The sequence below is a fragment of the Hemiscyllium ocellatum genome, chromosome 24 (genome assembly GCF_020745735.1).
Source record: "Hemiscyllium ocellatum isolate sHemOce1 chromosome 24, sHemOce1.pat.X.cur, whole genome shotgun sequence".
Classification (NCBI taxonomy): Eukaryota; Metazoa; Chordata; class Chondrichthyes; order Orectolobiformes; family Hemiscylliidae; genus Hemiscyllium; species Hemiscyllium ocellatum.
In genome coordinates this window covers 48,640,075-48,662,468 of record NC_083424.1, presented here as the reverse complement: position 1 = coordinate 48,662,468, position 22,394 = coordinate 48,640,075, and the positions used below count along the sequence as shown (strand labels likewise).

The 22,394-nt window shown below is 41.3% G+C and overlaps 1 gene segment (V, D, J or C); it reads right to left on the bottom strand.

Moving 5' to 3' along the window:
- Nucleotides 1-3,859, bottom strand: part of LOC132827240 (Ig heavy chain C region-like) — a 64,777-nt gene extending 60,918 nt beyond the window's left edge. The window contains 1 exon segment of the C gene segment in view: nt 3,759-3,859. Coding sequence covers nt 3,759-3,859 — 101 coding nt within the window.
- Nucleotides 3,860-22,394: the final 18,535 nt, after the last annotated feature.

Sequence of the window (22,394 nt, the reverse complement as noted above, 5' to 3'; positions counted from 1 at the left end):
TGTTATTTGAAAAGTAATAGACATATGGTCGTTGGCCCCAAAGTGCTCCACATCTGACACCTCGGTCACCTGCCCTGCCTTATTTCCCAAGAGTATGTCAGGTTTTGCAGTTTCTCTACTAGGTACATCCACATATTGAATCAAAACATTTTCTTGTACACATTTAATAAATTGTTCTCCATCTAAACCCTAAACACTGTGGCAGTCCCAGTCTATATTTGGAAAGTTAAAATCGCCTACCATAACCACCCTATTGTTCGAACTGATAAGTGACATCTCCTTACAAATGTGTTTCTCAATGTTTTGCAGACTCCTGGGGGGAGGGGGGGTGGAGTCTATAATATAATCCAAATAATGCGACTATTCCTTTCGTATTTCTCGGAGCCACCCAAATTCTATCCCTTAACAAAAATATTATCACTCGTCCTCTCTTGCTCCCCTTTCTATCATTGCTATAGCATTGTATTCTGGAACATTTAGCTGCCAGCCCTGTCCATCCCTGAGCCACGTCTGTGTAATTGCTATGATATCCTAGTCCCATGTTCCTAACCTTTCCCTGAGTTCATCTGTCTCACCGGTTAGGCTTCTTTCATTGAAATAAATGCAGTTTAATTAATCTGTCATACCTTGCTCTCTGCTTTGTTGCTGCCTGCCCTGACTGTTTGACTCACTCCGTTTCCCAACTGTCCCAATCTGAAATTGATGTCTTTCCTCACTATTTTCCGCCCCACCCTACCCACAACTTACTGGTTTACATTCTCCAGAGTAGCTCTACCAACTCTCCCTGCCAGTATACATTTCTCCCCTGGCAATTCAGATGCAGTCCATTCTTCTTCAAGTCACTTCTGTCCCGAAGAAATTCCAGTGTTCCAAAAATGTGAACCCTTCTTCCCTGCACCACTTCCTCAGCCATGAATTCATCTACTCTATCATCCTATTCTTACTCTCACTTGCTCATAGAACCAGGAGTCATCCAGATATTACTACACTCGAGGACATCCTTTTTAAATTCCTGCCAAACTTTCTACATTCTCCCTTCAAAATCTCATTCTTTTCCCTTCCTAAGTCGTTAGTTCCCATGTGTATAGCGACCACCTGCTGGTCCCTGTCCAGGTTGAGAACGTTCTGTACCCTCTCTGAGATATCCTTGATCATGACAACAGCGAGGTAACACAACACTCTGATTTTTCACAGCTGACCGCAGAGACATCTGTCTGTGCCTCTGACTAGCCAACCCCCTACCATAATCGATTGCTTGGAACCCGACGTATCCTTCATTAAATTAGAGCCATTCTCAGGACCAGAAACTTAGCTGTTCGTGTTACATTCCACTGAGAGTCCATCACCTCCACCCCGCCCCCCTGCATTTTCCAAAACAGCATACTTGTTTGAGATGTAGATCACCCCTGCAGACTCCTGCACTGCCTCTCACTCCCTCCTACCTTTCCTGGAGTTAACCCATCTGCCTGATTGTATCTGCAGCTTTTCGCCTTTCCTATAACTGCCATCCAGTACATCTCCTAGCTCTAGTAAATTTCTTATTGCCTCTAACTGATGCTTCACCTGATCCATGCCATGTGATAAGATTTGCAACCAAAGATACTTCCGCATACATAATCATTAGCAACATGGGAACTCTCCCTAATTTCCCATATCTGATAGCAAGAGTACATTTCTCTCCGAAAAGGCCACCTTTACAATCTACAGACCCAGAAAATGACATCATCTTATTGCGCTAAGAAAATGCTCCAGCCTAACTTCATACTTCTGGATTATACTTCTAAAAGTTAAATGAGACAGAGATCTAAATAAAACACATAATCAAGAAGGAAACCATTCTTCTCACTATTGTAGATTTACACCAAGGCTATCCTTGTAAACGATGCACTTACCAGTTCCTGTGCTGTGAGCTCTCCCACAATGATTCTCCATAATCAGCTGTCAATTTTGCTGTATGTTAATGTTTCCTGGATGCACTCCAATGTCCAGAGATACTTGAACTCAAGCAGCAAAGACAGTAACTATGCAGATTCACTGCTGTGTCAGATAGCAGTATAGGTTTCTTTCTCTGATGATGTGGTCAGATGATGGCTTTGTCTGTCCTCCTCTTTTTTAAAGTGCCGTTGTTTAGACCTTTTGTCCTGCAACGTTTCAAAACAATGCAACAGCATAAAGAACAGTAATTGCTGCACCAGGAATTCCAAGAAATCACCTCCAATGCATAAAATACCTCAAAAAAGGAACAGCTCTCATAGCCACAACTTTTTCCTGTCCTCTATCTTGAATTACCCAGATGAATCATCATAACATTAAAGCACATGAACTTGTGCAGGTGAGGAGGAGGAGTTGATGTATTACTTTATTTTTGGTGATGTCGATTTGATAAGCCCAACAGCCTCATCTGTATTGTATGACCATATGTGGAATCTTAGAACCCATTAGTGTGGAAACGGTCCATTCGTCCCATCAAGTCCACACCAACCCTCAGTAGAGCATCCCACACTATCCTTGCAACCTTGCATTTCCCGTGGCTATTCCGCTGAGCCTGCACATCTTTAGAGCACACGGAAGAAAGCCACGCAGACATTGGAAGAATACTAAAACTCCAAACTTTTGCCCAAGATTGGAATCTCACCTGTGTCCGTGGCACTCTGAGACAATAGTGCGAGACACCGAGCCTCTCTAACATTCCAGCTGCCTTGGATCAACTCCCTTCTCTTGGTCAGTTTACATTTACCCTCTTGTGCCATAGGCGTTCTTCATTTGTATTTCGTCCCACAAAATCCCCTTCCCTGTCTCTGTGCATACATAAAATTTGTTGCATGTCTAACTGGGTCCAGGTATAACCAATGTCAATGATGTTAGAGTATCATTGAATAATAACAGAACAGAACAAGGCCATTTGGACCATCGTATCCATCAGGTCGTCCACAAGAGTAACTCAGCGAGAATTGACTGCACCATTCTTGCCCAGTAGCCTTGCAAATACATCTCTTTAAAAGTTACCCAGTTCCCTATTGAGATTTAGGATTAAATTTGTATCAATCACAATATCAAACATTGCAGCAGATATCTTAATCAGTCATTGAATAAAATACAGTTTTTCTCATGCCACTTTTGCTTCTTTTCAATTCACATTAAAAATAGTATTTCAGATTTTAACTCATGGCAGCAATATTTCACCATAGCTACCCTTTTGATTTCCTCATCATTTCGAATGCGTCAAAGCAATCTCGTTTGAAATTTGTCTATTCATTGAAAAACCCCAGCTTCTTAAATCCATTCACGTAACAGAAGTCACACGTCACTAGAACCATTCATATAAAGTTTTCTGTGCAATCCAGAGTGAATTGAGATTCTTCCAAATTCGTGGTACTCAGAACTGGGCACAATGCTAGTTGAGCATGAAGTTCTGTTTTTTGAAAATTCGCTGTGACACCTTGATGTTGTACTTTGTGCATATGTCTATGGAGCCTTTGTTATTAATATTTTTGTCTTACCGCCATAGAGATGTGCAGCATAGAAACAGACCCTTCGGTCAAAGTCGTAAAGATGTCCTGAGTGAATCTAATCCCCTTTATCGACACTTGAACAATATCCCTCGAAATCCTTCCTATTCAAATACCCATCCAGATGTGCTTAAAATATTATAACTGTCCCATCCTCCACACTTCCTCTGCCAGCTGTTTTGGTACACGCACCACACTCTACATGACAAAATTGCCAATTAAGTCCCTTTTAAATCTTTCCCTTCTCACCCCAAACCTATGCCTTGTAGTTTAATAATGACTTTCCCACACTGCTCTTCTGCCTTCAACGAGTTGCCTACATGCTCCACCAGGTAGCTCTGCTCCTCCATGGGCCTTCTTTCTTTTTGCTACTAGAGTACCCCAGTTGACATTTTTGCCTCAATTTACACTTGCCACGTGTTTGCCAATTACACCAGCCTGCACCCGTGGGCAAAGGAAGAGGAGCCATGCAATATCTAATTCTGAGGAATAAGGTGACCTTTAAAGGATCATTAATCATACTATCATGTTTTGTTTATTTGTGAAAAATGGCAAGGGACAAAAGGCAAGAATTGTCAGTGTGAATTTCAGTGAGGTGAAAGGGGATGTAACCAGTGGGGAAAAACACTATCCTGAACCTCTGCATCTCCATTTATGATGACCGACTTGACACTGACTTTGTTTACAAACCCACTGTCTCCCACAGCTACCTGGATTACACTTCTTCCAACCAGACCTCCTGCAAAAATGCCATCCAGTATTCCCAATTCCTCTGCCTCTGCCGTATCTGCTCACAGGAGGACCAGTTCCACCACAGAACACACCAGATAGCCTCCTACTTTAGAGATCGCATGGTTGAAGATGTCCTACAATGCATCTCATCCACATCCCGCACCTCTGCCCTCAAACCCCGCCTCTCCAACCGAAACAAGGACAGCACCCCCTGGTCCTCACCTTTCAACTTACCAACCTTTGCATAAACCACATCATCCGCCGACATTTCTGTCACCTCCAAATGGACCCCACCACCAGAGACATATTTCCCTCACCACCGTTTTCCACATTCCGCAAAAACTACCTGATTAGGTTCATGCGCCCCAACCAACCCACCCTTCTGTCCTGGCACCTTCCCCTGCTACAGCAGGAATTGCAAATCTGCGCCCACATCTCCTCCCTCACCTCCAGCCAAGGCCCCAAAGGAGCCTTTCACATCCATCAGAATTTCACCTGCACATCCATCAATGTCATTTGTTGTATCAGTTTCTCCTGACACAGTCTCCCCTACATTGCCTCCTCACAGAGTGCTTTGGGGAACATCTCCAGGACACCCGCACCAATCAACCCATCTCCCTGTGAGCTAACATTTCAATGTCCCCTCCCACTCTGCCAGGGACATGCAAGTCCTGGGCCTCCTCCGCCACCACTCCCTCACCACCCGACACCTGGAGGAAGAACGCCTCATCTACCACCTCAGAGCACTTCAACCACAGGGCATCAGTGTGGACCAGTTTCCTCATTTCCCCTCGCTCCACCTTACCCCAGTTCCAAACTTCCAGCTCAGCACTGTCCTCATGATCTGCCCTACCTGCCAATCTCCCTTCCCACCTGTCTATTCCACCCTGCTCTCTGATCTATCACCTTCATCCCCACCTCCATTTACCCATTGTACTCTTTGCTACCTTCCCCCACCCTCCTCCCTGACCTATCACCTCCATCCCCACCACAATTTACCTATTGCACTCTTTGCTGCTTTGTCCCCAGCCCCAGCACCACCCACCCCCGCCCCCATTTATCTCTCTACCTTGGAGGCTTCCTGCCTTCATTCCAGCTGAAGGGCTTTTGCCGAAAACGTTGATTTTCCTTCTCCTCGGATGCTGTCTGACTTGCTGTGCTTTTCCAGCACCACTCTAATCTAGTATGTGCATGTGGCTGACTGGCGTTTATTGACCATACCTCATTGCCTTTGAGAAGGTAGTGGGGAGTTGGCATCTTGAACACCTGCAGTTCAAGTGTGAATTACACCTACGATGTGTTGGCAGGGAAATTCCAGGCTTTCAACTTAGTAACAGTGAAACAAAGGTAAAATATTCCTAGGTCAGGATTGTGGGTGGTTCAGGAGAGAGCTTTCATTTGTTGATGTGTTGGTGTGCCTGCTATCCTTCTGTTTCTAGAGCAAGTGGTTGTCGGTTTGGAAGATACTATCCAAACGTGACTGCACTTCAATCAAACAGGGAGCGCACATTTGAGGATATGGTGGCAGTTGAGTGGGTTGCTTTGTTTTGGATCGTGTCGATCTGCTTGAGTGATGCTGGAGCTTGTCGTGGACAAAATGCAGAGAATCACCAGGAGACGTGGAGAGTTCTTCAAGGAGTAGGCCTTTTATTTGCAAACAAAAAACCATGACACTCAGAAAGCAAATTCTTGAATGCCCCCAAACCTCAAGGTCTTTGGCTCTTTACAACATTTTTGAAATTTTTTTTAGCTTATCAGCATGACTAACTGTGTTATTCAGAATTACCTCACTCCAGCTACACAGGAAAAAATGTTACTCTACTTCTACCTCTATAGTTTTTCCTACATTCTACTTAATATTAGTCTAATGTTGTGATTAGATATTTTACTGCTACCTCTGCAACAATGGGCTTCCATCCCAGACCCTACTTAATATTGTTCTAATGTCAGGATTAGATATTTTACTGTCAAGGGTCTCAAGCAGACTGACTCGACTAACTATTAATTAAATATTTAATGCCATGTCCTAAATAAATATTGTCACGACCTGTCCCAAGCTGCCAAGATGACATTTAGCAGGCGAGGCAGACTTTACAAATTGTTGTTATCTCATCCCGCCATAATGAACCTTCAGCCTCAACCATACTCTGTTAATTGGTGTAGGAACATTCCACTATCCTTATCCGATCCTGCCACAGTGGTCCTTTGACTAGTGTAGCATTCTACAGAGCCCTTGCAGCAGATCGCCAATGGTCTTCATACTTTAATCCTTCCCAAGCTTTCATACTTTTCATTTTTCAATAGCTGAAATTCTCCAGGCAAAGGGACAGCTTTCCCCCACACTCGTGACTTGTGTCTTGTAGATAACAAACATGCTTTGGTTAGTTAGGTGATGAGTCATTGGATGCAGGATTCATAGCATCTTTGAAGCCACAGTATTAACGTCATTAATCCAGTTCAATTTTTGTTCAAAGAAATTCTACGCGATGTTAACAGTAGTGGCAATACCACTGAATGTCAAGGCGTGATTTTTAGACTCCCTCCTTCTGGAAATCATCATTGCTTAGACTTTGCACTGCACGACTGTTACTTGTCATTGTCAACTATTTTCTGGAATAACCTAATTTCTTGAAATCTATCATATACTTTTCACAATTCCAAACACCTCAGCGTTTTGTTGCACCTGTAAATGCTCAATTATGCTTCCATGTTCAGGCCAATGAAAGGGATCAACCGATGCAATGATCCTACTAACGACCTCTTGGCCATCCTTATGTCCAACCAGTCCCCACGATTCTCCCTTTGCTTAACGAACGTTGATTAACCAAATTTCCATTCCATGAGTGTTAGGTTTGTGAACAAATCTCTTGTGTGAGTCTCTTCATGGAAGGTCATTTTGAATTTCATGAGCACCACACAACACTATATAAACTAGTAAGCAAAAACAACAAAGTTAGTTTACCAGGTCTACTAAAAGATCACCGCTTGTCCTGCTTAATTAATCTAAATCTATTCAAGTAACTGTCACTATCATGCTATTTTAGTGTTTCAACAACCTTTTCAAATTGAGGTTAAACTCTGATCTGTCGTTACTAGACTTATCCTCACACCTTTTCTCGACTAACTTTTCAATTCTCCCACCCTCTGACAAACACTACACCAATTGAGGTACACACGTTTATGGACAGTGACTCTGCGTTTCCTATCCATACTTATCTTGTGCCACCGAATTCCAATTTATCAAAGTCTAAAGCCTTCTCAACTCACTGAAATTTGCTTTTCAACAATTAATTCTTTTCTCTCCATTGCTTCTTACCATTTTCCAGGGCGAACCTGAACCTTCTGACATCTTGGTCAATGTTATTTCAATGTTCTCTTCGTTTGCAACTGATCAGGGACGATGAACTATAGAAAGGTAATACCAGTTGGGGATTCTTGAGTAATGGGAGTTAACAGACACCTGATCAAGGAACACTGCTCCGAAAGCTTGTGGATTCAAATAAACGTGTTGGACTATAATCTGGTATCGAGTTACTTCTGACCTTGTCAGAATAATAAGGCAGTACTGTCAGGGGATTTTAACTAATCACATAATGACCGGAATAGTTTTAGTGTGCAAAATTAGAAATGTGAGTTTTACAACTCCAGTTTGTGATTTCCGGCATCCGCAGTGATCTTCTGTGCTAATATTCTTTCCAATGCCTTCAGCACAATTGCATAAAGCTACCTGATCCAGCAGTTTGAACAGGCTTGAGAACCTAAATCCTCACAAAATAGTCTTTGCAGTGCATTTTCCAGAATCAGTCCTCAGAGTAATGCTTAATATAAATTCAAATTCTTCACTCATGAGTATCATGAGTCATGTGTCAGGAGTACGTTTTACATCCTAACTGTAAGTTAGTATTCCATTTAATGCAAAATTAGTTTACCAATGCATGTCAGCAGGAATATTCTATATTCAGAGAGTATTCTGTACAGTTAGGGAAAATGCACGTTTTAGATCAGGTCGGGAGTATTTGAAAGTGGCAGGGAATGAAGGTCACGTACATTTTCAGATAAATCGAAGTATTTTTGTAGGAATTATAGCGAGTTTTCAGGCAACATGCCCGATTTAAATTGCTTCACTGTGATTTAAAATGCAACAATTTTAGTTTGTCATTTCGATAAAGAAAAACATTTTGCAAAGAAAATGTGTCCCTTGCACAGAATAGTGCAGTTGACACATAAAGATCCCATAGCAATTGCGTCAGCATTGATAATTTCAGGAGTGCCTTCTTGGGTTCTGAACTTAGTTGCAATCAGTTCATTTCTGGGAATTATTTGGTATTTCGTACTGAAAGCATCGATGACCATTCCACAAGAAGCAAATGGGCATTGGGAACTTCGGACTTTGCAACATTTACTCTGGTAACCAGCGAGCATATATTTATCTTCCAAGTGTAAATAAATTGATTAATAAAATTGGTTTCAACAGTAATCATTTGCTGGTCTTAATAGAATCATTTTTTAAAAAAAAAATATTCACTTTCTATCAGTTAAAATGATTGCTAAAATTTGAAATACTTTTCGAGCAAACATTTTCATCAGTGCCAGAGGCCAATTCTATTGGCATTAAATCTAATGCCGTAATTAATCAATACAGAAAGGATTTTAGGGACAATATCTTTAGCCGGAGGGAGAAATTAGAATGCAGCATTAGCTTCCACAGATAGATTAAAAGGGGATGCAGAATACAGGTCATTTAAGTCTTCAACCAAATATCATGTCAAATACAGCAAGCTAAGAATAGAGATGAAAAGTGTAGTAAGGCAGGCAAGGAGTGGATATGAGAATAGAAGGATGTTTGACATAAAATGCACCCCAAGAATAACTCTACCCTATGCAAATAATACTTGACATAAATAATTGAAAATAGGAACAGGTGTAAGTTCTTCAAAACTGCCCTACCATTCAATCTGATCATGGCTTATCAACCATTTTAGCACCATATTCTCACTTCTTCTCCATGCAGTCAGATCCCTTTAAGAACTATCAACTTCCCAAAGAGCGAGATTTATCTCCTCTTGACATCATTTAATTAATAGACTTCAACTGCTTTCTGTGGGAGAGAATTCAACAGGCTCATCATTCTCTAGATGAAGGAATTTATTTAGTCCTCCGTTCTAAATGACCTTTTCCATGTCCAAAAGCTGTACCCCATGATACTGGACTCCCCAGATATCGAGAACATCTTTTCTGTGTTCAATTTTTATTCCTGTTAGAAATTTATACATTTGGCTGAGATCCTGCCTCATTTCTCTCTCTTCCAGTCAATATCGTCCTAACTGATCCATTCTCTTCAAACAGCAGTTCTGCTGTCTCAGGAGTCCATCTGGTAAACCTTCATCCACTCGTCCAATAGTCAGTACATCCTTCCTCAGATAAGGAGAAAAAACTATCCACATTACTCCAGTTATGGTCTTACCAAGGCCCTGTACACTGGCAGTAAAACGTCCACGCTTCTGTACTCCAAACCTGTTGCTATGAAGGCCAACTTCTATTTGCCTTCTTCACTACCTGCCACATCTGCATTCTTATTTTCAGTGAATGCTTACAAAAGCGTCCAAGTCTTGTACACCTTCCTCCTTTTACAGTCTGTAGCCGATTAGGTAATAGTTTGCCTTGCTGTTTTTGTTACAAAAGTGGATAGCCTCACATTTATCCACAACGAACGTTATCTACCATGCATTTTCCCACAGACGCAACTTGTTCAAGTTGTTTCGAAGCATCTTGGCAACCTCCTGACAGTTGATCCTCCCACACAGATTTGTGTCATCTGTTTACCTCTGGAGATTACCTTCATTTCTCTGATTTAAATCATGTTTAAATTGCGGATAGAGCTGGCGAATGGGCACTGATCCCTATGGTGCGCTTGTAGTTACTGCTTGCCACTCAGGAAATAGCCAACTTATTCCTCTTTGCTTTATGCCTGCTGACCAGCTCTCCATCCACGTCAGTACATTAACCCAATCCCAAGTACATTCGCTTTATATGTTTATCTTTTCTGTGGAATCTTATCAAAATATTACTGAAAGTTCAATATCAGTTGTCCACCCCCAAACCAAATCAACATTATTAGTTACATTCTCAAAAACCCCCAAAAGATTTGTGAAGCCTGGTTTCCCTTTCGTAAATTCACGTTTACTCTTTCTGGTACTTCACCTACTTTCCAAGTCCTCTGGTGTTAAATACTTGATCATGCGCTCTAGAAATGTTCCCATCCCCAATGCTAGGCCATTCAGTTTATAAACCTGTTCCTTTCTACTTCTTTTTAAATAGTAGAGTTAATTTACCTATCCTCTATTCCAGTGGAATTTTCCTCGCCATCAGAAAAGATGCCAGGATGTAACATGTTACGTTATGAATGTATTTTAATCAAACTGTTAAGCCATTTTATGAAACACTCCAGGGCCTTTTGAACTTGAGTCGGGAACTTCTGACCCAGAGGTTGTGACACTGCCAATGTGTCAGAATACATCATCAGAGGCGCAGAATGCAATTAAAATAGTTAAACCATACCTTGTTTCTGTGTTTGCCATGGAAAACAAATATCAATAAATGCAGAGACGACATTGCTGCTAAGATAATTAGTGTGGAGAACTAAAGAATCTGAAAAGTTAACCCTGATTTCTCTCCACAGATCTGTTGGACGTGCTGAGTTTCATCAGCATTCTTTTGTTTCAGATTTTCAGCATCCACAGTTCTTTGTTATATGTTTATGTAATGATATGCACTGAAAATTAATCATCATTCTATCCGAGCAACATCATTCGGCTTCATTAACGGGGAAACACCAGCACGAACATTGTGAAGTGAAAAATATTTAATTTATTTATTGCAATATCTCCTCTCTTTAAGTATTTTGCTTCACAGTGAGTCACTCTTATGGGCTGACCCCTAACGTAATAGAATTCAAGTCAGAATTAATATACAGAACATCTGTAACACTAAATCTGATTCAATTTTCACATGTTGATGAAAAAGAAATGCTGACTCAATGCCTGGAGCTGAAAATGGTGTCATTTTGGAAACGTGACTGAATCCATCCTAAAAGGCATGTTTGCCAGTCTTATGTTGAGTTTATTTTCGCAAGTGTAACCTTGGACCAGCCCTTAACTGTGAGAGATGCTCTCTGCTGTTTAATTAAAACTGATCAACAGTGGCACCATCTGACAGCGAGAAAGGACTGATTCATTTCAATTTAAAATTAACATGAGAAATAAGAATGAATAGAAGTGGGCAATCAAAACCTCGAGACTGGTCCACGTTTGAACATGATAATGATATTCTTTGACTCAATTCGATTTTCATTCCTATCCCAAATCCCATGAATTCTTCTGGATACAAAACTTCTGTTTTGAATGTGCATGAAGTTCTAAATGTTCCTATCACTGTTGGGTAAAGATCCAAAGATTCAAAGCTGTCGGATGAATAACTATATCATCATACCGATTATACATGACTCGGGTCCGCCCTTGTTTTTCTAGATCCAGATATCACCTAAGGCAGCATCATGCCATCTACCTTTCAAGCAGCTTGAGAATTTTACGTACTTCGATGCGATCATCTCTCATTATTATAACGCTAGGGAGCAGGGCCATTTTATTCAATTTCTACATCATCCTTCTTTCAAGGAGAATACGTATTTCGAATCTTCATCTTAGTTCCTGTAAATCATGTGTATCTTTCCATAAGCAATGAGACCACAACTGTAAATGCTGTACTTCAGAAGTGGTCTCATGTTTATCTGATTAAATTCTTGGCTACTACTACTACAACAATGGAGACTGGCTTGTGGGCTGCAAAAACTGTTGATGTATTAACAGTTTTTTTCAAAAGAGGACAGAATAATTGTGATTGAAAATGCCTCTCAAACTTTGCATCCACCTGCATTTAAAATTAGATCAATACATATTATTGGCATTGAATACAGTGCAACCATATTCTGGTGTATTGATAGTTTCTCACTGCTAATAATTGCACAGAAAAAATAGCATGCAAAGAGGCAGTTTGTTTTCGCTGGTCAATCAAAGCATATTTGATCCTGAGTTCTCATTTTAATTTCATCTATGTTTCTTCATGTGTTCTCATACAATAGATATATCAAATGACCTTTTGAAAAGTCCTATAATCAGTTATCTTTCATGACCTAACAGCAACTTAAAAATATATTTTTTAATGGTTTGCATCCGATTTGAGGTAGACATTCTGTGCCTGACATTCATTGATCATTTGAAATACTTAAATACGTTACTCCCCCATTTTAAAACGGAAGGATAAAACAAAAACGTCTTTGCAATACTTTGATATAAACAGTCATCTAACTTAATAGTCTATCAAAATCTTTGCGCACAATTTAACACTCAGAATAAAAGTATAATCAAGACAAATTTGTGCTGTATCCTTTCACAAGTCAAAACATGTTGTTGCCGAAGTCTGAAGGTGTAATTCCAGATATGGTCTGATTAAGTTTCTGTGTTGGGGATGTAGTATTTCTACATAATTTTTTCCAATCCTCTTCTGATCAACATCAGAAATGCATTCACACTATTTTCATTCGTACACCTTATTTCAGCGTTTTTGTTTCATGGACAATTATATCAATTCATGAGTGCACAGCTCCTCATGACACAACATTAAGTAAATGTTTAGTTTTCATTACTCTTGGTTTCAAAATGGATAAGTCATGTTTTTTTTCCATTGAACTCCGTCTTCTATATTCTTTTACATTTAGTCTACTGATAGGATATCCATCACAGAGTCAGGCAACTTTCAATGACTCTTAGAGCAGCAAACTTGTACACCAAGTCTGCACTCCTTATTTGGAGTCACTCACATTCACATATATGTATTATAGCGGAATAAAGTCAACAACAGAGGCATGAGGGAGCAGCTGGGTAGAATAGACTGGGAGAGGAACCTAGCAGGAAAGACATTGGAACAGCAATGGCAGGAGTTTCTGGGAGTAATTCAGGAAACACAGCAGAAATTCATCCCGAGGGAAAAGAAGCATGGTACAACGAGAATGAGGCAACCATGGCTGACTAGGGACGACAGGGATAGCATGAAAGCAAAAGAGAGAGGACATAACGCGGTGAAAGGCAGTGGGAAACCAAATAATTGGGAAGATTACAAAGGCCAGCAAGAGGGCAGCAAAACAAAAGTAGAAAGAAGATTAAATATGAGGGTAACCTAACCAGTAATATAAGGTAAGACTGTAAAAATTTCCTTAGATGTATAAAAGGCAAAGGAGAGGCAAAAGAGGACATTGGACAGCTAGAAAATGACGCTGGAGAGATATTGTGGGGAACAAGGAAATGACGTAACTGAACAATTACTTTATGGAAGTCTCCACGGTGTAAGATGCTAGTAATATTTCAAAAATTCAAGCGAGTGAGCGGGCAAGAGCTGAGGAGAAGGTGCTAGAAAAACTGAATGGCCTGAAGGTGGATAAAATATCTGGACAAGGTGGACAGCACGCCAGAATTCTAGAGGAGATAACTGAAGAGACAATGGTGGTGTGATTGATGATCTTTTAGGGATCACTAGAATCAGTGCGAGTCCCAGAAAACTGGAAAATCATTAAGGTGATATTCCTGTCTAAAAGGAGAGTAAAGCAAATGATGGAAAATTAAAGACTAATTAGTCTAACATTAGTTTTGGGTAAGATCATGGAATCCATTGTGAAGCATGAGATTTCTGAATATTTGGAAATATATGGCAAAATACGGCAACGTCAACATGCTTTCATCAAAGGGAGGTCATGCCTGACAAATCGTTGAGGAAGTAATGAAGAAATTAGCCCAATTAAAGCCAATGGATGGCATCAACCTGGACTTCAAGAAAGCCTTTGACAAGGTGCTGCACACGAGACTACTGAGTAAGATAAGGGCTCATGATATTAAAGGCAAGGTGTAGCATGTATGGAAGCTTGGCCGTGTGGCAGGAAGTAGAGAGTGGGGCGAAATGGCTCTTTCTCAGGATGACAGCCAGTGACAATGCATGTTCTGCAAGGCTCAGTGTTGGGATCACAACTTGTCACTTTATACATCAATAATCTAGATAAAGCAACTGAGAGCGTTGTGGTTAAGTTTTCAGATTATGCAAAGATAGATAGAGGGAAAGGTAACATTAAGGAGGTGGGAAGGCCACAGACGTATTTAGATAGGTTAGAAGAGTGAGCAAAGAAATGGCAAATGGAGTACAACGTGGGAAAGTGTGAGGTAATGCACTTCGGTAAGAAGAATACAGGCGTGAACTATTTTCTAAATGGGGAGGAAATTCAGAAGTCTCAAGTGCAAAGAGACTTGGGAGTTCTCGTCCAGGGTTCTCTCAAGGTAAATTTGCAGGTTGAGTCAGTAGTTCGGAAGGCAAATGCAATGATGGCATTTATTTTGAGACAACTTGAATATAAAAGCAGGGATGTACTTCATAGGCTCTATAAGACGCAGTTTTCGGCCCCATTTCTCAGGAAGGATGTATTCCTCTGGAGTTCATTCAGAGAAGCTTCATGAGAATTGTCCCAGGAATGAACAGTTTAGCATATGAGAAACATTTGAGGATTCTGAGTTTATACTCAATGGAGTCTAGAAGGACGTGGAGAGGACTAATCGAGACATAAAAAATACTGAATGACCTAGACAGAGTAGATGTTGAGAAGATGTTTCCATTGGTAGGAAAGACTAGGACCTAAGGGCACAGCCATGGAGTAAAGGGAAGACCATTCATAATTGTGATAAGGATAAACGTCTTCAGCCAGACATTGGCGAATCTATGGAATTTATTTCCACAGAAGACTGTGGAGGCCAAATCATTAAGTATATTTAGACTGAGGTAGATATGTTATTGATTGTTAAGGGGATCAAGGGTTACAGGGAGAAAGCGGGGGAATGGGGTTTGGAAACTTATCAACCATGATTGAATCGTGGAGCAGACTCGATGGGCTGAATGGGCTAATTTCTGCTCATAAGACTTTTGGTCTTATTGTCGAAAGGAATGAAGTGCGAAAGCTGAAAATCTGACACAAACTAAAGCAGAAATTGCCTGAGAAGCACAGAAAGACTGATAGATCTCTGGAGACAAAACAGGGCTAACGTTTCAAGTCCTATAATCCTTCTTCAGCACTGGAATGGAAATGGAACAAAAGCAGAAATTGCTGGAAAACACAGCAGATCTGGCAGCATCTGTGAGAAGAAATCAGAGTTAACATTCCTGATGAAGTGCTTTTGCCCGAAAAGTCGATTTTCCTGCTCCTTGGATGCTGCCTGACCTGCCATGCTTTTCCAGCACACACTAATCCAGACTCTGATCTCCAGCATCTGCAGTCCTCACTTTCGCCTGTTATGGAGAATACTCTGGTACATTGCACAGGGCTGACCTAAAGCATTTGAGGTACCAGAGTCAAATACATCTTTTGGTACCTGAGTGTCAAAAGATAATATTTCACTAACAGAAAATATTTTCCAACAAATAACTTCTGTCATTTTTACCGATTACATCTACCTTAGATATTAATATCCCCGATCTAACTTTAATTTGCAAATAGTAAGTTCATATCTGCACTGGTAAAATCTATCTGCCAATCAATATCGATAAAACAAACTGCTCATTATAATGTGGTTGTTTAGTGATCCTTACTGTGTTCAACTGGCCTGCCGCGTTCTTACTTTACAGCGGAGTCTGCTCTTCTGAAGTACTTTGTGTGAACTCGATGAGAAATGTGTTGTCTCTTGCTGGCAAGCATTTATTGGCCTTTCCTAGTTGCCCCTGACAAGGTGGTGGTGAACGGCCTTTTGAACTACTGTACTTCTGTGCTATGTCTTGTGACATGCTTTGGGAGGGAGATATAGGGTATTTACCCAGTGGCAGTCAAGGAACGGTGGTATATTTCCAAGTCAGGATAGTGAGTGACTTGGAGGGGATCTTACAAGTGATGGTATTCCCTTGCTGTTCTTGTCTTTATTAGTAGCATTGGTGGAGGGTTTCGAAATTAATGCTCATGGAGCCTTGGTGAATATCTACAGTACATCTTGTAGATGGTATGCATTGCTGCTCAGGAATCATTTATTAACATTTTATGTCCTAAGGTCATGTTTCAGACTACATCAATCACTGTTATTTAATTTTTTCTCATTACACAAAATTATTCTCATGATTATGACGATTAAATGCGGCCCATTGTAAAAGCCACACATCAAGAATGTTTCTTTCTTTTAATACATAAGAAACAAACGACAGGCAAAAGTAGACATTGGGCCACTTTAAACTGATGCTGGAAGGCTAGTGATGGGAGATAAGGAAATAGCTGGAGAACTTAATGGGTACTTTGCATCAGTCATCACAGTGGAAGACATGAGTAATATCCCAACAATTAAAGGGAGTCAGGGGGCTGAGTAGAGTAGGGTTGCCATGACAAAAGAGATAGTGCTAGAAAAGCTAAACTGTCTTAAAATTGACAAATCTCCTGGCCCTGATGGGCTCCATCCTAGAGTTCTGAGGGAGGTGGCTGAGGAAATGGCACAGGCGTTGGTTGAGATCTTTCAAAAGTCACTGGTGTTAGGGAACGTCCTGGATGATTGGAAGACCGCTGTTGTAACCCTATTGTTCAAGATAGGATCAAGACAAAAGATGGAAAATTTTAGGCCAATTAACCTAACCTCAGTTGTTGGTAAAATTCTAGAATCCATCGTTAAGGCTGAAGTTTCTAAATACTTGTAAGAGCAGGGTCGGATTCTAACAAGTCATCATGGATTTAGTAAGGGTAGGTTGTGGCTGACAAACCTGTTAGAATTCCTTGAAGAGGTGACAAGTAGGTTAGACCAGGGAAACCCAGTGGATGTGGTCTATCTAGACTTCCAAAAGGCCTTTGATAAGGTGCCACACGGGAGGCTGCTGAGTAAGGTGAGGGCCCATGGTGTTCGAGGTGAGCTACAGGCATGGATTGAGGATTGGCTATCTGACAGAAGCCAGAGAGTTGGGGTAAGAGGTTCTTTTTTGGAATGGCAGCTGGTGACAAGCGGTGTCCCACAGGGTCCAGTGTTGGGGCCGCAGCTGTTCACGCTATATATTAATGATCTGGATTAAGGGACTGGGGGCATTCTAGCGAAGTTTGCCGATGGTATGAAGATAGGTGGACAGGCAGGTAGTACTGAGGAAGTGGGGAGGCTGCAGAAGGATCTAGACAGTTTGGGAGATGGGAGAAAATGGCTGATGAAGTTCAATGTGAGCAAATGCGAGGTCTGGCACTTTGGAAAAAAGAATATAAGCATGGACTACTTTCTAAACGGTGAGAAAATTCATAAAGCCAAAGTACAAAGGGATCTGGGAGTGCTAGTCGAGGATTCTCAAAAGGTAAACATGCAGGTTGAATCCGTGATTAGAGCTGAAAATGTGTTGCTGGTTAAAGCACAGCAGGTTAGGCAGCATCCAAGGAACTGGAAATTCGACGTTTCGAGCCAGAGCCCTTCATCAGATTCCTGATGAAGTTCAATGTGAGCAAATGCGAGGTCTGGCACTTTAACCAGCAACACATTTTCAGCTCTGATCTCCAGCATCTGCAGACCTCACTTTTTACTTGAATCCGTGATTAAGAAAGCGAATGCAATGTTGTCATTTATCTCAAGAGGATTGGAATATAAAAGCAGTGATGTGCTACTGAGACTTTATAAAGCTCTGGTTAGGCCCCATTTGGAGTACTGTATCCAGTTTTGCGCCCCACACCTCAGGAGTGAAATACTGGCACTGGAGCGTGTCCAGCAGAGATTCACAGGGATGATCCTAGAAATGGTAGGTCCAACATAAGAAGAATGGCTGAGGATCCTGGGATTGTACTCATTGGAGTTTAGAAGGTTAAGGGGAGATCTAATAGAAACTTACAAGATAATGCATCGCTTGGAAAGGGTGGACGCTCAGAAATTGTTTCCGTCAGGCGGGGAGACTAGGACCCGTGGGCACAGCCTTCAAATTAGAGGGGGTCAATTCAGAACAGAAATGTGGAGACATTTCTTCAGCCGAGAGTGGTGGGCCTGTGGAATTCATTGCCGCGGAGTGCAGTGGAGGCCGGGACGTTAAATGTCTTCAAGGCAGATTGATAAATTCTTGATGTCACTAGGAATTAAGGGCTACGGGGATAATGCGGGTAAGTGGAGTTGAAATGCCCATCAGACATGATTAAATGGCGCAGTGGACTCGATGGGCCGAATGGCCTTACTTCCACTCCTATGTCTTATGGTCTTATGGTCTTATATCCTGTATTTATAAATTTCCCATAGCGCTGACTAAGGCCAGCGACAAATATGGAGTGAAGTGGTTTACTTAATCTGAAGCAAGAATTAAAACACGTTTTCTAATTGTTAATCTAGACTCTGAACCGCTACAAGTGGTTCTGACACTGAATTTTAATGCCAGTTACATCACAGCATCAAATTTGCCCGTCTCACATGAACGATCTATTCGCATTCTGAACGATTCACCTTGATATGTACAACGTAAAAATGAACGAGTTGAAACTGCGAGTGATTAAGTAAGTGTCGCCAGTTTCAATTGGCACAGTCACTGTACAATTGGTGTTTAACTGAATATTCTGACACCGAAATAGAAGGAGACCCGCGAGACTATTCAGCAAAATTCTAAATCATCTGTTCACAGTGTTGTAAAAATGCGAAGTATTTTACAGTCAATCCTCTTTCTCTTGAAATATGTGCTAGAGATGTATTGAGAAAAAGAACAAATGTGACAAAGGGAGATTTTGTTTATACATTGCACCTTCGCCCGTTTCACCCTGTACAGCCAAATAATGATTATTACACACAATGTTAGATTATCGACATTTTCTGCGAATAATTTACTGACACAGATTACGCATTCACCAACATTTGAGAGAGTGCAGGTACAAAGGCAATGGTTTAAAAACCTATTCTCAGACACAAACGAGCAATTGGACGGATAGGTCCGATGATTGACTAAGAAATAACTACCCTGGCTGTGGCTGCGTCAGAACAGAATTGGATCTCCGTTGATCATTAGAGACTGAGCCCAGCGCAAAAAAAAAGTTCTCTGTAGTAATGGAGATTGTTGTGAAAGGTAAGGATGCGAATCTTGGACTAAACGGCTTTCCCTGCGTAGAGAAGAGCGAGAGGGAGTTGCAGTAAAGCGTCATATTGTCCTTCCCGAGGCTCACACTAAGAACGGCGCTTCTATCCCGGTGCTGCCTTCAGTGGAATGGAAACGCATCGCGCGAACATTTTCAGAAATGTTTTCAGTTTTTAGAGTGGGGCTATGAAAGCCACAGATGCAACACCTATAAGGCCGCATGGGATTGAACCACAGAATTTGTATTCATCAAAGAAGTTTCCTCCCACAGTCCAAAGATGTGCGGGTCAGGTGTATTGGCCATGCTAAATTGCCCATAGTGTTAGGTAAGGGTTAAATGTAGGGGTATGGGTGGATTGCGCTTCGGCGGGTCGGTGTGGACTTGTTGGGCCGAAGGGCCTGTTTCCACACTGTAAGTAATCTAATCTAATCTAATCTAAGTCTGATTGTATCCTTTGGATCAATTTTTCCAACACTCTCTTCCGCTGTTTTAGAGAACATGTCTGCGTCCTTTCTCAGCACTACCGTAGTTTGTTGATATTACTCTTTCAGCGACGACAATGCGGACCGAACAATTCCTGACGTAAAACACTTGCCTCAAAACACTGACTCCGTCAGCAATAATGTGGTTTTCATCTACCTGCGCAGAAATGGCTTGTTGTTCCGAACGTTTTCAGTATGATATAAGGTTCGAGTGGAACTGGATTCCTTTAGGTTGTCTCACAACGCAAAGCTCTCAGCGACAGTGTCATCTTAATACATTATCAATGCAGGGTCAGGACATGCGCAGTCACTTGGACTTCAGGTATCTTGCTGTCACCTGAACATCAGCGATTCATAAGTTCTCAATGAATGCAATTGAGAGAAATCCTTCTGATTTACAAAATGTCAACTTGCCTAGTGTCTGTAAAACATTTTTGACGTGCGCCTCTGCACCGAGGAAATAAAATGATTTGAAATAAGCAAAATAATCGCGGGATGACTGAGAATGACTCCACACTCGTGCTTATGGATTCAGAGATTTGCGACTGAAAACAAACAAACACAGATCGAACGTTGGTTAATTCCGAATTCCAATTTTCAGATGATCAATAATTCACTTACTGCCCAGGTTCAGCTGAGTTCCTCTCTCGAAAGTCCTTCCCCATAACAATAATAATTGACGGCATCCTCTGATTGCAGATTGTTATGGTTAAGTGAATCTTGTTACTCGATGAGTTCATGGACCCACTGAAACGATATGGAATACCTGACTGAACCCCATCGCTCCCGACGCTGCCTCCCGACATGGTGCAGATTGCCTTCACAGTTTTCCCTGGGGATTTTGAGGTGGATCCTGGCTGAGTCAGGGCACGGACTCCTTTCAAACCTGATGAAATAAAGATATTTGGTCAATCTCACTTTGCAATTGCGAAGTTTATTTCCAATTCATGACGTTGAACCCTGGCATAAACATTATAAAATACAGAGGAATATAAAAATGCAGTAATGGAGCTTAACATTGCAGTTGGAATATTATCCGGCTCTCACTGTGTACGTGTGTAATCTGTTTTGATATTGACTGGAATGACGTTGCACATTGTTTGATCATTATGATGGAGGGTAGATCATTTATCAAGTAGCTGAAGATGAGTGGACCCAGGACAGAATCCTCAGGTACTCCTGCAATGACATCCTATGGTTGAGATGACTGACCTTCAACAACTGCAACTACCTTCTTTATGCTCAGCATGATTACAGCCAGTGGAGATGTTTCCCCTTGAAGAGTGAAATAAAATGAAAGACAAAAACAGACCACTATATAAGGGACAACATGGATGAAAAGGGTGAAGAAGAATAGTGGTAGTGTGGGAAATTGTTGAGAGGGAAACTGAATATCACCTCGGACATATGTCTGAGAGCAGGAAATGGAAGGCAGAAAGAATAACCTTATTTCCTCGTTGATAACCTGTCAGCAATAAAGGAAAACCCCCCTCTAAGTCTATAATTTGTTAAGATGAGGTGCAATTCAGGTACATCGGACTCCCAAGGATAGCGGAATCCCTGAATGGTTTTGTAACACAACTTGAAACCATATCCGTACGAGCCAATAAACCTTTAGCAAAGGATCAGGATATGTCTGAGCTAAATCTTAGTTTAAGACCCGAAAACTGGTTACACTTGCACTTTCGGACCAGTCAGAACATTACATGCCTTTTAGGAATAGCTAATTATAAAATTAGTCATTTTAAGTGCAATGTAATTTCATTAGGAAAGTATGTTAACTTTCCAATGTATTTAGGTAGAATTTAGCTTTAAATAAATCTACCACGCTTAACTGTAACAAGGTTGTATTTTTTAAACTGTTTGGGTTCATGAACAACTAACATTAAGCATTTAGTTGGCAACTAGAACATGTGAAGTATACGAAGCTAATGAAAGGTCGATTTTTTTGTCCTGAATGGCACGTGTAATGGTATTTTGTGTACCAAATCCATAACTATTTGCGAGTCATGGGAGTGCCTTTGAACACATCCTTGCATGCATTAGTTAAACTATTTGATTTGATTTTTTTTGTAGATACAGGCACCTAGTACAGTGAAAATCGTTTGTTCTGCGATCAGTACAGGCAGATCATAGCAAACAGTGGTATGTAGGTCATAGTGTGCTCAGTCACAGGGAGGCAGACAAGGTTATAGCTGCACAGGAGGACCACAACTCATACCTTGGATTCGATCTGTTGATTCTGTTAGTTAACATAGTCAAAACGTGTGGTGCTGGAAAAGCAGTAAATCCTTCTATGCCAGTCTGTAAAGACGCGAAACCGACCAACAGCGCGGCCTCCCAGTCATTCCTGTCCTCTATCAAGGAGGTCTTAGACGACAGAACACGCGAAAGGCTGGACCAGCCGCTATCTCTGGACGAGCTGACCAACGCCCTCGAGTCCTTCGGAAAGAATAAAACTCCCGGAAGTGACGGCTTATCGGTCGAGCTCTATTCCGCTCTGTGGGACTTGATTGGCCAGGGCCTGCTGGAGGTGTATCT